At 39.0% G+C, this 16,939-nt stretch overlaps 1 protein-coding gene across 1 annotated transcript in view; it reads right to left on the reverse strand.

The window, feature by feature from the left end:
- The window catches only part of LOC311172832 (protein unc-13 homolog B-like), a gene marked incomplete at its 5' end in the record, with an annotated part of 105,156 nt that overhangs the window by 60,107 nt on the left and 28,110 nt on the right, over positions 1–16,939 (reverse strand). Inside the window, 4 exons of the mRNA XM_084236359.1 lie at positions 6,828–6,951; positions 8,130–8,247; positions 13,494–13,593; positions 16,602–16,631. Coding sequence (XP_084092485.1) covers positions 6,828–6,951; positions 8,130–8,247; positions 13,494–13,593; positions 16,602–16,631 — 372 coding nt within the window. The remainder of the gene's footprint in view (positions 1–6,827; positions 6,952–8,129; positions 8,248–13,493; positions 13,594–16,601; positions 16,632–16,939) is intronic.

A 16,939-nucleotide genomic window follows, 5' to 3' on the forward strand; every position in this document is an offset into this window, starting at 1 on the left:
TTTTTACTATTGGAATTTGTTTTCAGATTTATTTATTCATGCATACAAGAAACGGGGTACAGGCCAGATATGCGGGAGGGTGAGAGGATTCACCAGAGACAGTGGGGAACAGAAAAGGCAGACTGATCGAAATACACTGCTGAGGGGGAGCAGAGGGCGAGACAGGAGAGGTCTGCCGTGCCATGTGGGAATCTCCCAGACTGGCCAAGATCAAACCCGCGCTGCAGAGGCTGCGGACAGCTTCACAGCGCTGTACTCAACCACCTGCGCCACCAGGGAGGGCCCCTAGATAGCTTGCATTAAATAAATACACATTCCTTTGCATAGTTTTATCCCTACCAAAATAAAACTACCTCATTCTTTACAACTACTGTAGTTTACATGTATTTCATTGTGTGACTATATCACGTCTTAATACAATCCTCTATCAGGGGGCACTTTGGTTATTTCCATTTCCTAGCCATTGTAAATAATGCTGCAATAAACATATGTTTTGAGTTGATGGTTTCATGTTCTTCATCTAGATGCCCAAGAATGAGATTGCTGGGTCCTGTGGTATTTCCATTTTCAGGATTTTTTTTTTAAGATTTATTTATGCATATAAGAGCTGAGGTAAAGGCCAGAGATGCAGGGGTGGGGGGGTGCGGTGAGAGGATTCACCAAAGACAGTGGGGAACAGAACAGGCAGACTGACTGAAATACACTGCTGAGGGGAACAGCGAGCGAAACAGGAGAGGTCAGCTTTGCCATGTGGGTTGCTCCCTGACTGGCCAGGGATCAAACTCGTGCTGTCTGTAAATTGCTTCATAGTGCAGTGCTTAACCCCTTGCACCACCAGGGAAGCCCCATTTTTAGTTTTTTAAGATAAATCCATATCACTTTCCAAAATGGCTACAGCAGCTTACATTCCCACCAACAGTGTAATAACATACCTCTTTTCCACATCCTCTCCAGCATTTGCTGGAAGTCTTTTTAAGATGATATCTCATGGTTTTGACCTGCATTTCCATAATTAAAACTTATGAATTTTTTTCCATGTATCTATTCGTCTTCTAGATATCCTCTTTTGTGAATGCATTGTTTCTTCAGATTTGCTGTTCACTGAGTCTTCTTTTAATTGTTCAATTAAGCTTTTTTCATATCTTGGATATAATTTTGTCACTTATATAAGTGTGAATATTTTCTCCCATTCAGTAAGATGTCTTTTTAACTACTTCTATTTTCTTTTGCTGTATAAAAGCTTTTTAGGGCCTCCCCGGTGGCGCAAGGGGTTAAGAAGCAACCTAAGAGCTATTCACAGCCACTGCAGCACTTTGATTCCTGGCCAGGGAGCTACCCACATGGTACAGCAGACCTCTCCTGACTTGCCCACTGCTCCCCTCAGCAGTGTATTTCAACAGACCCGCCTGTTCTGCTCCCCACTCTGTCTCTGGTGAATCCTCTCACCCCCCACACCTGGCTGGTACCCCAGTTCTTGCATGCATAAATAAATAAATCTTTAAAAATAAAAGTAATGCTAGCACCACATTAAAAAAATAAAAGCTTTTTAATATGAAGTAATCCCATTTTTTAATTTTTGCTTTTATTTCCACAACCATGAGGATTGAGTCTCCAAAAACATCTTTACCACTGATGTCATGAAAAATACATCATTAATATTCTCTTCTATATAACTTATTGTTGTAGTCTTTACTTCATTTATAATTTTTTTTTTACATGAGAGTGCTCCAACTTCATTCTTTCACATATGGCCGTCCAATTTTCTCAGCACCATCTGTTAGAGAAAATCTCCTTTGTCAGAGAAAATCCCATTGTATGGTTATGGCTTAAGTATTGACATATACATAGATTTATTTCTGGGCCTTCCATTCTGTTCCATTGATCTGTGTGTCTATTTTTATTCCAATACTATATTGTTATAAATACTGTTGTTGTATTGTATAGGTTAAAGTCAGGTCATGTGATAACTGTTTCTCTTTTCTCAGGATTATTTATTTTTGATATTCAAGGCCTTTTATGGTTCCATATAATTTCTAAATGCAATACTATTTATAATAGTTCAAGCTGTGAACAGTGAAAATACCCAACTAGAGGGCCTCCTGGGTGGCACAGCGGTTAGCGCTGGGTTGCGAAGCTGCCCGCAGCCTCTGCAGTGCTGGTTCAATCCCTGGCCACTGGGTGAGGGTCCCACATGGCGCTCAGACCTCTTCTGCCGTGCCTGCTGCTCCCCTCAGCAGTGTACTTCGTCAGTCTGCCTGCTCTGCTCTCTGCTCTCACTCTGGTGAATTCTCTCACCCTCCCGTGATTCTGACTGTACCCAGTGCTTGTATAAATAAATAAATAAATCTTTAAAAAATAAAAATACCCAACTAGAGGTATGGTAAACATATTACAGTTTAAATATATCATCAAAGTTTAAATCCTGGCTTTACCACTTACTAGCTATGTGACTTTGGGGCAAAAGATTTAAATACTCTATGCCTCAATTCCCTTATCTCTAGAATGGAAATAGGTAGGTCTACCTCCTATGACTGAAGTGAGGATTAAATAGCATATAGAAATGCTTAGCTGATATACCCACTGGCACATAGTAATTGGTCAACAAATTTATTTTAATTATTTTACATTCATACAATAATATGAAATCAGTTACTAAAAATAGTATAGAGAAATATTTTATATAAATAGTATAAATATTTTATATGAAATTTATACTATAACTAAAATTAATGGATAAAACAGGATCCAAAAGTAAAATATAGTGTCATTTTAAGGCAAAACTACATTTATGTAGGAAAAAAAGAAACATGTCAACATGTAAAAAAAAACAATTATCTCCAGTTGGTATTGTTAAGGAATTTTTATTTCCTAAAAAAAGAAGACAAAACTAGCAGGCAAACTATAAATTGGAGACATACAGCAGTGGAGGGGAAGAAAGGGGAATCAAAACAGAGGAAGGAAGAACACAAGAGACTATGGCAACAGTTCACGGATGATCTGGTGGTGGGAATTTTACAGGGACTACACCTGAGAGGAGAAATCAAACATTGCACAAAAATGAATAACAATATAAAATGCACACACATATATATAAATAAATATATTTTTAAAATAAAAATAAAGGTTTCTGTAACCAGAAAAAAAAAGAAATTTTATTTCCTTTTTGTATACCTGTATTTTATAATTTCAATAAAATAAAAAAATTATAAACTATTTTTTAGGGGCCTCCCTGGTGGCGCAAGGGGTTAAACACCGCACTATGAAGCAATCCACAGCCTCTGCAGCATGAGTTTGATCCCCGGCTGGCCAGGGAGAAACCACATGGTGCAGCAGACCTCTCCTGTCTCGCCCACTGCTCCCCTCAGCAGTGTATTTCAGTCGGTCTGCCTGTTCTGTCCCCTGCTCTGTCTCTGGTGAATCCTCCCATGCCCCCTGCATCTCTGGCCTGTACCCTAGTTCTTGTATGCATGAATAAATAAATCTTAAAAGTTATTAAAACTTTTTTTTAAATGATGGCATATAATTTGTTTTGCGATACTTGACCTTAATATTAATCTCAGGAGAATAACCTGATTTGATATCTGTATATACTGCAAATGATCACCATAATAAGCCTAGTTAACAACTATCACTATACAAAAACCTTTTAAGATTTATCTATTCTCTTAGCAACATTCAAATATATATTACATTATTACTAATTACTCATAACGCTATCACTACATCCCTAGGACTTAATTACAACTGGACATTTGACTGCCTTCAACCATTTTGCCCACTCAACCCCATCCCCTACAAACCCACCTCTCTGAAAATGGCCCTAAAAGCAGATAATAAATGAAGAAACATTTACTCAAGAAAATGTACTAAAACTTTAAAAACAGCCAATTTCTGTGGTTTTTAATCCAAGACCCATTCCTACTCTTTCTCCTCCCAATTTGACAAGATGAAAACCACTCCACACTAATAGAGCTATGAACTAAAAATACACTAAACATACAAGGAACTAAGTTATAAGCAAGAATTCCAGGGCCTCGCTGGTGGTGCAGGCGGTTAAGCGCTGCACTGTGAAGCTGTCCACAACCTCTGCAGCGCAGGTTTGATCCCGGCCAGCCAGCGAGAATCCCACATGGTGAAGCAGACCACTCCTGGCTCGCCCGCTGCTCCCCTCAGCAGTGTATTTCAGTCAGTCTGCCTGTTCTGCTCCCTGCACTGTCTCTGGTGAATCCTCTCACCCTCCTGCACATCTGGCCTGTACCCCAGTTCTTGTATAAATAAATAAAAAAAAGAAAGAACTCCAATTGCCTTTCTCTTCACCTGAAATTTGGTCTATCGACATATAAGAACTCTTCCTTTCTATTTCTCTGAAGGAACAGTTGTGCTGAGTTGTTATTTCTGTGCTAAATGGAAATCATGCCATTTTTGTTTTAATCACCATAAGGTCCAAGATATAAACAGACTGAAATCATAACACAACAATAAAAATAGTATATTGTGAATATTAATACTGTTAACATTCAAAACTAAATTAAACTGAAACAAGATACCATTTAAACAAATTCAACAGAAAAAGGGTAACAGTTGGGAAATAAAGAATGTTGACAAAGATATACAGAAAAGAAACCTCAGACTTAGTTGGTAAGAGTATGAATTGGTACAATCATTTTGTTTGTTTTTTTTTTTTTAAAGAAAATTTATTCATTAATGAAGTACCACTATTTTACATCCTTGTTAATTTTTTCACAATATAGGATTTTCCCCGAGGTGCGGCCATCATCATTCTCCCACCACCAAAGCACCCATCACCCTCAGTACAAGCACTTTTACAAATAACTTGGTGGTACAACAAAAAATTATGATGTGCATGCCCTTAACCCACTTCTTAAATTCTACCTTAAGAAATTCATCCTAGATTCATAAATCAGCACAGATATACAAAGCTGTTCGTTCAGCAGTATTTAATATCAAAACAAAACTAGAAACTACAAGTTAATGGACTGCTTATTTTATGGCATAAGCAGTTGTTCAGGTTAGCAAGATAAACCTTAAAGTATAACAGGGAATGATATCCACAACAATATGCTTAAAGTAGTATGCTCCAAATTGTGTCAAAATAAATTTCTAAAAAATAAATCTTTTTTTATTATTTTTTTTTTACATCATTGTTCATTTTTAAACAATATTTGCTTACCCCCACCCCCTCAGGTGTAGTCCCCATAGAGTTTCCTTCATCATGCACCGGTGCACCATCACCTCAGTCCCCTGTGCTCCTCCCTCCCTCCCTCTGATCCCTCTCCCACCTCCTCCCCTGTAGTATGTCTCTGATTTATAATTGTCTGTTTTCATTTGTTGTGTTTTGTACTGTTATTATCTAAAAAATGAATTTCTAAACCAAGACACAAGTAAGCTGACAGTGCTCTACTTCTGAGCAATGCAAAGGAGACTAAAGAACAGTTAGAGAAACTTTTAACTTTTAATCCATATATTTTTCCATATTATTTGAAATTTTATTATGAGTATGTATTTTTTTAAGATTTATTTATTTTTATGCATACAAGAGCTGGGGTATAGGCCAGAGATGCAGGGGCTGAGAGGATCCATCAGAGACAGAGTAGAGAACAGAACAGGCAGACTGACTGAAACACACTGCTGAGGGGAGCAGCAGGCGAAACAGGAGAGGACTGCCTTGCCATGTGGATTTCTCCCCGGCCTGCCGGGGATGGAACTCGTGCTGCAGAGGCTGTGGATTGCTTCATAGGGTGATGCTTAACCCCTTACGCCACCAGGGAGGCCTGAGCGTGTATTTTTGTATGATTTTTAAAAGTTAACTTTTAAATTATTTTTCTATTTATTAGTGCTACTTCAATGTTAAAATCACTAATCACAAGTATATACTCACTTCATAAAATAAGTTAAAATATTTTCAAAAGAATCATTGATGGTCTCTAGTAAGCAGATATTTCCTAAGTCATAATAAATAACCTTAAAAAAACTAAATGACTTGACTATGGAGATCCGTGTGGAGATTTCTGGACCTACTAAACATAGAGCTTCCATATGATCCAGCAATTCCACTCCTAGGTATTTACCCAAAGGACACAGAAACATCAGTTCCAAAGAACACCTGCACCCCTATGTTTATAGCAGCACTATTTACAATAGCTAAGCTTTGGAAACAGCCCAAATGCCCAAAAACAGATGACTGGATCAAGAAGATGTGGTACATATATACCATGGAATATTACTCAGCATTCAAAAAAGATAAACACATGCAATTTGCAGCAACATGGATGGCGCTGGAAGGGATCATGCTCAGCGAAATAAGCCAAAAAGAAAAAGAAAAATACTGGATGGTCTCACTCATAGCAGGAATCTAGAAAACTTAAATAAGGGACCAGGAAAATAAGGGACCAGGAAAATGAATAAGAAAGTGAAAATCAAAATCAACAAAAAAATATAAACCAGAGACACTTTTTGGGGGGTGGGGGGTGGGAGGGGAGGGATTGGGGTCAGAATGGGGGGGTTGCAATTGTATGGGGAATATAAAAATAAAATTTATTATAAAAAAAAAATTTTTTAAATTTAAAAAAATAAAAACTAAATGACTTGGAGACAATACTTCGAGTATGGATATTTTAATGAGCAGTATTCTAGAGTCTACTCTGTACCACCCCTGGCTAGGTTTTATAGGGAACAGAGTAGAAGACAATGTCCTCAAAGAAGGTAGCTGAGAAGAAAAACAATACATTAATGAAACAACCAGCAAACAAATTTTAAACAATATGGTAAAAAGTATTAGTTTTTAAAATCTAATCAAATAGACTCACCAAAAGGCAACTCAAATCTTGTATCAAGCAAAATTTTATGGGGAGTTGGGTTTTTAGTTCCATAGATCTCATCATCTTTCATTAATGTCTCTGCCTCCAAGGTGGACCACTCCCCGGGCCCTTCCTAGAAAACAGAGATCTAAGATTAAACTTGACTCTTTCATAGCACCACTTTTGGCTTAGGAATCACATGTTCTTCTCTAAAGTTCCTTCTTAGAGAGCTGCTGAGGGCCACTCATGTCCTGATAAGACAAACACGTCACTGTCACTCACTGCCACTATTGCATGTAGCTTCTGTCTTCCCTCTTTAATGGAGAGCAGATTTTATTGTATTCGGTCACTGCAGGGTCTCTGAAAATAGCTTTTCCAGATTACCAAACTCAAAAACCTAGCATCTCCATGGATCAATATTTAATTTGCCCAACTCTTAACAACGGTGTCACTTAATGATATGTGTCACTACTTCTAATCAGTAAAGAACTACTAACATTAGCTTAGGGCTACACTGAAAGTGAACAGCCCATTTGCTTGGAGCAATAAAGACTTAGCCAGAGCTAAGAGAAATTTAGAAAAGAGAGGAACACCATCACCATTCCTACTCCCAAAGAAAAGTCACAGCCCATGTTAAAGCCAGTAGGAATATAATAAATAGCTTCTGTCCAGGTTCAAAGTGAGTATCTAAGGGGAAATGATGCTCTCTGAATTACAGTCTAATCAGGAAAATGGACTGGGAGTTCAGTTTTGAAAATAATATGCAGAAACAGCATGAACAGCAATCACCAAGACTGGTGATCCCTAAAACCCTGTTAGGATTACATGTGGAAGGAATGAAATCAATTCTCTGTGGACTGGTGACTCGAAACAAAACGGAGAAGAGGATCAGCCAGCTGGTTCAGGAAGTTTGACAGGATTCCTCCCAGGATAGTGTCTTAGAGGGAAAATGTAGAAACCATAAGTATCCTAGCTCTCTATCTAGGCATCTATCTAGATCTCTCTCACTCATATTCATATCCATATTCGAACTCTCTCACTCATATTCATATCCATATTCGAACTCTCTCACTTTCTCTCCCACATACTCACAATTCAGAGAAGGCTACCTACCTGATAAGAGAAAACAACACTTAAATAATGTCTCCTGAACCTCTGAAGGAGGCTAAGAATAGACTGGTTACATACCGTCTAACTAGAAAGGACGCAGAACAAACTGATACGCATGGATGAATATTAGCTAAAGTGGAACTAGGATGGGGAGAAGAAAAGGTAGAACCACACTTCCAAATGGGCAATGCACTGACTGACCTCATCCGACTGACGAATCGTCTTCAGTGCAATCCACACGGTCCCCACCATGGTGTCCCAGATGAGTCCTTTGTTCCATACCTCCACACTTAGACCCAAGTCCAGTCGACTAATCTCACTAAAGGGAAGAAGAAAATCCTTTAAAGGAAACCAGTAACATGGAAGAAATAACTAATTCTCCTATTTTGATAAACCTTGATTACTTTCTCACCAGGATCCTATAAGGGAAAAACAAAATGTCTCAGAATTCTACAGCCATTCTTTAGACTACTAGAAATGTATAAAAGGTATCCATAGAGGGCCTCCCCTGGTGGTGCAGCGGTTGAGCGCTGGGTTGCGAGGCTGCCCACAGCCTCTGCAGCGCCAGTTCGATCCCTGGCCACCGGCAAGGGTCCCACAAAATAAACAAAAAGGTATCCATAGAAAAATGTCTTTGTTAGTCTGTGCCTCCCTTTTGGAGATACAATCATGGTTAATGTTTCACAAAAAAAATGAGGGCAATCTCTACCCATACACAAGTTGATGTGTTTTACTGTTAATAACAACACTGCCCTCCCTCTCCAACTTACGCCTATGGACGGTATACAGGAAACTTACAAAAAGACAAGTCTTCTTTAAAAGATTCATGATAGAGAGTCCAAGCAGAAGTAAAAGGGCCTCTGAGAACATGTATGTTAAATGGGAACAGGTGGTCAGAGGGAAGTGACACTATAGTACACCAGTTGGTACCACTCAGCTTCCAGAGGAGGGGGGATAAAAAGAAAAGAAACAAAGTTATTTGGGGGGAAATGCAAAGAAGATGAGACAAGGTGAATTCCAGCAGTAAAATAATCTCAGGAAAACAACAGCTACTCAGCATATATAGAAGTTTCAAGTTTATGTTTAGCTTCCCTATTAAACTATAAGGTAAATGTTCTTAGATTTATGCAGTATTATGGCCAAGTAATTCATACTACGTATGTTGAAGACAAATGAAGCAAAAAAGGTGTTCCCCTTTTACATAAATATAATAGAATATGAATGTACTAATGAGTTCATTTGTTTCTTGAGCACCTATAATACTGCTTATACTGCACACTGCTTAGTACATTCAAGAAGACACACACTATAGGACCAATTTATTTTCTCTATAAACTTACAAGATGTCTGGAGAGCTGTTCAAAGCCACAAAGTAGGTGACTTAACCCAGCCATTCAGTTAGGAATGGGAAATTAAGCTTTTTGTCACAGTTTCATTCAGCCTTATTAATCAATTAATCTTAATTCAGATTAATCCCTTAAATCTGAAGCATACTTCATTTGAATTTGGAAAAAAAAATTGCTCGGGTACATATAAGTAATATTCCCAAGCAACCCCTAAATAATATCCCCAGTCATAGATAAAAGAAATAGCCAGAGGTCTTTAATAGTTTGACTTAGACAGACATAGAAGCCCAAACAATGAGGATATCTTAAAACAAGACTCTGATTTCGTTTACATTCACATTTGTTCAGCAGGTCCAGGCTCTGAGAGTTCTGTTTATGCCTTATCCCCAGGACTCTGAGGAAGTTCCTTTTCTTTATCAATTACCTCAATCAATAGTATATGTGCATATATGTATACATAAGATTCTAGGCAAATTCACAGTAAGTGAAGATACTATCTTTGCTCTTAAGAAATGATGGTGGGGCCTCCCTGGTATTGCAGGAGTTAAAGACAGCGCTATCAAGCTGTTACCAGTGACTGCAGCTGGGCCAAGGAGGTGACCGACATGGCTCAGCAGACCTCTCCTGTCTCGCCCGCTGCCCCCTTCAGCAGTGTATTTCAGTAGATCTGCCTGTTCTACTCCCCACTCTGTCTCTGGTGAATCCTCTCACCTCTTGGCACCTCTGGCATACACCCCAGCTCTTGCGTGCATAAATAAATAAATCTTTCCAAAAAAAAAATGATCTAGTCCTAGAAATAACACACAAATATTAAAGATAAATAAGAAATACCAACTGATATTGCCATATAATACATATTTAATACATGAGATACTGCTATAATACATAAAAGAGAAGGAGAAAGGAGAGGGGATAGAAATCAGCAATGGAATTGCCAGTGACAAAAGGACGCGGTAGGAGGAACAAGAGTAGGAGTAAAAAGGTAGAGAAGTAACTTAACTAATAAAAATAATGTGTAAAAGGGGAAAGGGAAAAATTCACACATCTCAAGGTGGGAAACAGGAAAGAAAATTCACACATCAAAGCAGGGTTGAAAGGGAAAGTGCTATGGAAAATTGGAAAATAAACACGTAAGAAGAAAATGAGTTATGCTGATTAAAGGCTGTAAAAGATCACCATGTTGCACATGCTGACAATAGTTACAACAGAAAGTGATTATTAAAGCCCACTGGAAGTCAGAAGCATGGACTGCTAGGGTTATAGACCTCAGCAGCAGCTGCAGTGTGGCTAGCAATGCTACAGGAAGAGACTTGAAAGAAGTGTTCAGAGCTGACTGTGCACATTATGTGTGAAAAGAAAATAACACACCTTTCTCTGACCTCACTGTAACAGAGGAAATGAATGGGTCTTTTCATCTTGAGAGAGAGGAAATGAGTGAGAAATCTGACACTATTGCCTCTTTCTTTGTGAAGCCCCAAGTCTCCACAGCTTACAGGACATCATTATCTCCTGTTCCTCCTATCACTTAGTTCACGCTTTCTCAGTCCCTTTTGTCCCCTCTTCAAATGCTGGTGCTCTCCAGGCTCTATCCTAGATCTCTCTCTCACCCTACACTCTCCCGGTACTCTCTCTCATCTACTGAAATAGTTCTCCAACCCAGACTTCATCCTTAAGTGTGAGGTACAAGTTTCTAACTATTTTCTATAACTCTGCTCCTACCTGTCCTGCAAGAACCTCAAATACAAGCTTGTGCATAACTGATTTTACCTTATCCCCTCTCCTAATGAGTGGAACACCACCCATCCAACCATCAAACAAATTTGGTTCTACTTCCTTAACATGGTCCATCCTTTCTGCTATTTTTTTTAAAGATTTATTTATTTATACAAGAACCAGGGTACAGGCCAGATGCGTGGGAGGGTGAGAGGATTCACCAGAGACAGAGCGGGGAACAGAACAGGCAGACTGACGAAATACACTGCTAAGGGGAGCAGCGGGCAAGACAGGAGAGGTCTGCTCGCCATTTGGGTTGCTCCGAGGCCGACGGGGATGGAATCGGCACTGCAGAGGCTGCCAACAGCTTCACAGCACTGCACTCAACCACCTGCGCCACCAGGGGAGGCCCCCTTTGCTATTTTCTTAACCCAAGCCATCATAATCTTGTTAGGGGGAAAGGTTAAAGCTAATTCCATACAGGCTTTGTGGACTCCACCCCCATCCCAGGCCAAAGCCAAAGACACTGGGAACTCCAAATCCCATCACCACCAAAGGGAAGGTGGCTGGGACCTGAGGGTGGGGTTAAGCAGTCAGGTTGGTATAAAGCCAGACACTTGGGCTTTGGAGGGGTCCCCCATTTTGGCTCTCCGCCAGCTAGCAGCGTCCGGCCAGCTCTGAGAGTGACTTTGGGTTTCCAGGTCGGTGGATCAGGTAGGACGCATTAAAGACTTTACTTCCCTATTTTCTCCCTGAGTTGTACATTTTCCTTATTTCCTTTTCCTTGTAAATAAACCTTTTATTAACCTTTTGTGTATGCCTGTAGTGGAGTATTAATAAGTCCCTCTTAAGCGCGCGGGTGAGGACCGACAGCCAGGCAACCCGTTCAATATTGGGGCTGTCCTATAACAATCTCACCCCTTTATTATAATAAAGTTTTGCAAAAGGTAATAGAAAAAGAAATATACAACAAACCCAAGGAATGTTTATTTCCCCATTTAAAAAATCATCATTCCTATATCTCTGCCACTTATAAAACTTGTAAAGAAATTTGTTTCAATTTCAAATTTCATAGCAATTTTAACACATTTTCTTGGTTGACCCCTGTGCACATGCCTTCCCCCCAAACAAGCCTTGTAACAAAGGTAGACGTTTACAGATAAGGAAATTGGCATCCAGAAAAGTGATTTCCCCAGTACTTCAAAATGATATTCTAGGGCCTCCCCGGTGGCGCAGCGGTTGAGCGCTGGGTTGCGAAGCTGCCCGCGGCCTCTGCGGCGCCGGTTTGATCCCCGGCTGCTCCCCGGACACTGGAGGAGGGTCCCACATGGCGCGCAGACCTCTCCTGCCGCCCGCTGCTCCCCTCAGCAGTGTACTTCGGTCCTTCTGCCTGCTCTGCTCCCCGCTCTGGCTCTGGTGAATTCTCTCACCCTCCCGCGCTTCTGACTGTACCCAGTGCATGTATAAACAAAACAAACAAACAAACAAATAAATAAAACATGCCTCTATTAAAAAAAAAAAAAAAGATATTCTATACTTCTCACCCCTTTTCTATAGCAAGAAAAGGTTTTCAGGGCCTCCCCGATGGCGCAGCGATTGAGCACTGGGTTGTGAAGCTGCCTGCAGCCTCTGCAGCACCGGTTCCATCTCCAGCCACCAGGCAAGGATCCCACATGGCACACAGACCTCTCCTGACACCCACTGGTCCCCTCAGCAGTGTACTTCATCAGTCTGCCTGCTCTGCTCTCCCCTCTGGCTCTGGTGAATTCTCTCACCCTTCCACGCTTCTGACTATACCCAGTGCTTATATAAATAAATCTTTAAAAAAAAAGAAAAGAAAAGGTTTTCCTGAAACTTAAAGGGAAAAGAAAAAGGAAAATCAAGCTTTTAAAGCCAGAGCTTACAATATATTAAATTTGTGTCACATGTAAGAAATTCTACCAATGTTTACTCATTTTTATTAATTAGATGAAAACAAGATGTCTATCAGTTATCTGAGTGTAGGAGTTTTACTAAAGCAAAAAGGATTTTGAACACAGAAATCTTCATCCTCTAAAGCAGATGACTTGGGTACATATGAGCACACAGTCTCTCACATGCACACCCACATTCCTTCAAGGAGTGTTCTGAGAATCAAAGAAAGATTACATTTAGTATGATGCTAAGTATTTGTACTATACTAATTCTGACCACTGGGGAAATACATCTAAGTAGTATTTTCACCAATATAAATTGGGAATTTATTCACATTCATAATTCATCTTAAGAATGGATTACAAATCCAAGAAGAGAACAGTACTGCAGATGTACATCACCTACCACACAATCTCATTTGTCCCTAGAACTCTAGTTTTCAGAAAGGATATTTAATATATATTAACATAAATATGGTTTAAATAGTTAACACATTTTATAAATCTTAGATACATGCTCTGTTTGTTTAATACAATGTGATTACCTTACAAAATTATCAAATATTGTAAGCCCGCTGCTACAAAGTACTTACAACATAAAATCTTGTTCCCAGGAAGGTTGATCCCCACGAACTGCTACAGTTGTGCTCTTCACATTCTGCACTTTCAGGGTGACATATGTGTTAAATTTATCTTTTAAAAAAATACAAAATGAAGATATAATTAGTACTCAGATTGTTATCCAATATCGCATAGCCCTTGCAATTAAGGACTATCCAAATTAATGTATTACATATAGAGGAAAAAAATGAAGTAACACTGTACAATATAGTATCATTCTAAGCATAGCAGAGTTGCAAAAAATTGTAAAATATATACTATCTTTAAAAGCATAATCCGTAAACAGTGTTTTAAAGTTTATTATCCTTTATATTTCCCTCACTAGCCATACATTACTACATATAAACTAAAACAAAAGCTTCATGAGACACAAGATGATACATTGATATTTCCTATTCTAGCTTATCCATATTAAAATGTTAATCATAATGCAACCAGCTGTTCATCTTTTCCTTCATTTTCTTTGCACTGGGGTATGTGTCTTTACAGATGACATATGCAGGAGATATATGCGAGACTTTACTGAGATATATGCAAGACTCAGTTTTTCAGATCTTTCTGAGTTTTCAAGCTACTCATTTTTTCTCCAGCAGTAACTACACTATATCTTCGTAACCTGCTATAAACAATTAAGGAGAAACCATTTTTTACCCACAAAATGACAAAGATTAAAAAGTTTCATATTATCTAATGTTGATTAGGACTTGGAAAAATAAACACACTTTGGTCAGAGTACAATCTAGCAAAAATTTTCATAAGAGAAGTTTGGCAGCAACTACCAGTATTTTTAAAAATATACCTTTGGGAAAAAAAAATATATATACACCTTTGGCCCAGCAATTATACTTCTGATTCTAGCATAAGGATACATTTTGCAAGCAATGATAAATCCATAAGAACATTTGCTCTTTATAATAGACAAAAGCTGGAAACAACCTAAATATTCAATCATGGACTTAAAGGTGATGCAGTTACATATGACTGGTCTCTCAGATAAGAATTAACAAGTTTGTCTTTCCCATTTTTCTTGCAATTCCCCCCTTATTTGACAAGTTTGCCTTCTTTATGACCCATCTCTCAGATAAGCATTAGCAAGTTTGTCTCTCCCATATTTCTTGCAATTCCCCCCCGTGTATGACTGGTTCGTCTTCTTGCATTCCAAGGAATACAGCAGTTAAAAAAGCAAGCTGGAGCCCACCCCTCTCGTGCTTACCCTTTTCCCCTCCCCTTTGCAGACCCTTGCCCATCTCCCTCCTTTTTTCCCTTTGTATAAATACCCCTGCACTCTGCCCAAGAGCAGGACGGTTTTCTTTCAGACATGAGTCGGCTGCCCTCCTCATTTATCAACAAATTAAACCATTTTCCTTTTCCTCAAACTCTGTTTCCTTTCATTGGCTGAGGGAAACTGAGGCCGGCATTTGGTATCAAAGGTACAAATCTACAACAAAATTCTGTATGTTTTAAAATTCTATACAGACATATGTATATGTGTATGTGTGTATATGTATATGTATATACACACAGAGAGAAGGTATTCCTATGTGTTGCAGAGATATGTTTAGCTGAACCATTTTTGTATACATGCATACACATAGAAAAAAGATTTGCAAAAGCATATTAAAAACCTCTAAATAATTACTTCTAAGTCATGAACTTGAATTGAGTTGGTCAAGAGATACACGGACTAATTATTTACTAGATAAAAAGGGATCTGAGAGGGAAGGAGGGAAAGAGAGGAAGAGAGACAAAGGTATGAGAGAGAGATTTCTTTAATGTTTTACAACAGTATTAATTTTTTGCCCCAGCTTGCTGAAAAGTATAATGGACAAATAAAATTTATATATATTTAAGTTATAAAACTTGACTTAATGTGTGTACAGATGAAAAAATATCACCACAATCAAGAAAATTAACATATTCAGTACCACCACATAGTTACCATTTTCTGGGGGGGATCTGTGGGGAGAATGAGTGTGTACTGACTGCTAAAGATGGAGCTTCCACATGATGCAGCAATTCCACTCCTAGGTATTTACCCAAAGGACACAGAAACATCAATTCCAAAGAGCACCTGCACCCCTATGTTTATAGCAGCACTGTTTACAATAGCTAAGCTTTGGAAACAACCCAAATGCCCCAAAATAGATGACTGGATCAAGAAGATGTGGTACATATACACAATGGAATATGACTCAACAATCAAAAAAGATAAACCCATGCCATTTGCAGCAAGAGGGATGGAGCTGGAAGGGATCATGCTCAGTGAAATAAGCCAGAAAGAAAAGGATGGTCTCACTCATAGCAGGAATTTAGAAAACCTAAATAAGGGACCAGGAAAAAGACTAATAAACCAGAGACACACTAGGGCATGGTGGGGGGAGCGGGAGAAGAGAGTAGGATCAAAACAAGGGTGGTGGGAATTGTATGGGGACTATAACCAAGATGAAAATGCATATCTTTGGGCCTCCCCTGGTGGCACAGTGGTAGAGCGCTGGGCTGCAAAGCTGCCCACAGCCTCTGCAGTGCCGGTTCCATCCCCGGCCACCAGTGAGGGTTCCTACATGGCACACAGACCTCTCCTGCTGCACCCGCTGCTCCCCTCAGTAGTGTGTTTCGTTACTTTGCCTGTTCTGTTCCCAGCTCTGGCTCTGGTGAATCCTTTCACCCTCCCGAGCTTCTGACTGTACCCAGTGCTTGTATAAATAAATGAAAAAAAAGAAAATGCATACATTGTGCAAAAATGAAAAATGATGTAAAAAATATATAAAATAAAAAATGTAAAAAAGAATGAGTGTGTATTGAGAACACTTAAGATCTATTCTTAGTAAATTTCAAATATATAGTGAGAAGTATAAATTCTTGTGCATTAGATCTCTAGAAATGACTCATTTTTCATAATTAAAACTTTGTACACCCCTCCACCAACATCTCCTTATATTACTTTTGTAATAATTTAATAAATTCAGTTGAGTTTAAGTAATGAATTAAGTAAAATTAATGATGTTTTGAAAGACTGCTTTTAAATCGTATCATGTATGGGGGATAAAGGACATAATAAAATAATTAAAGGCTAGCCTTACCTGGTGAACCCTGGAATTTGGCTCTTTTAACTGTAAGAGAAAAAAAGGACACCATGAAGAATTTTTGTACATTTATTTAACCAGCATTTCTTGAGGACATGCTATGTGCCAAGGATAGACTTAGGACTATATTTTTAAATCTAAGTCCTAGGAAGAGAAAACAAGCTGGGACTGTTGTAGAGCAACCCCAATACAAAACGGGGTGCCTGACTGTGGGTCCTCACCCACGCGTGGGCGCCAAACTGTTGTAGAGCAACCCCGATACAAAACGGGGTGCCTGACTGTGGGTCCTCACCCACACACTTAAAAGGACTTATTAATGCTCTACTGCAGGCACA

This window comes from Talpa europaea (genome assembly GCF_964194135.1).
Source record: "Talpa europaea genome assembly, chromosome: 7".
In the NCBI taxonomy this organism is placed as follows: domain Eukaryota; kingdom Metazoa; phylum Chordata; class Mammalia; order Eulipotyphla; family Talpidae; genus Talpa; species Talpa europaea.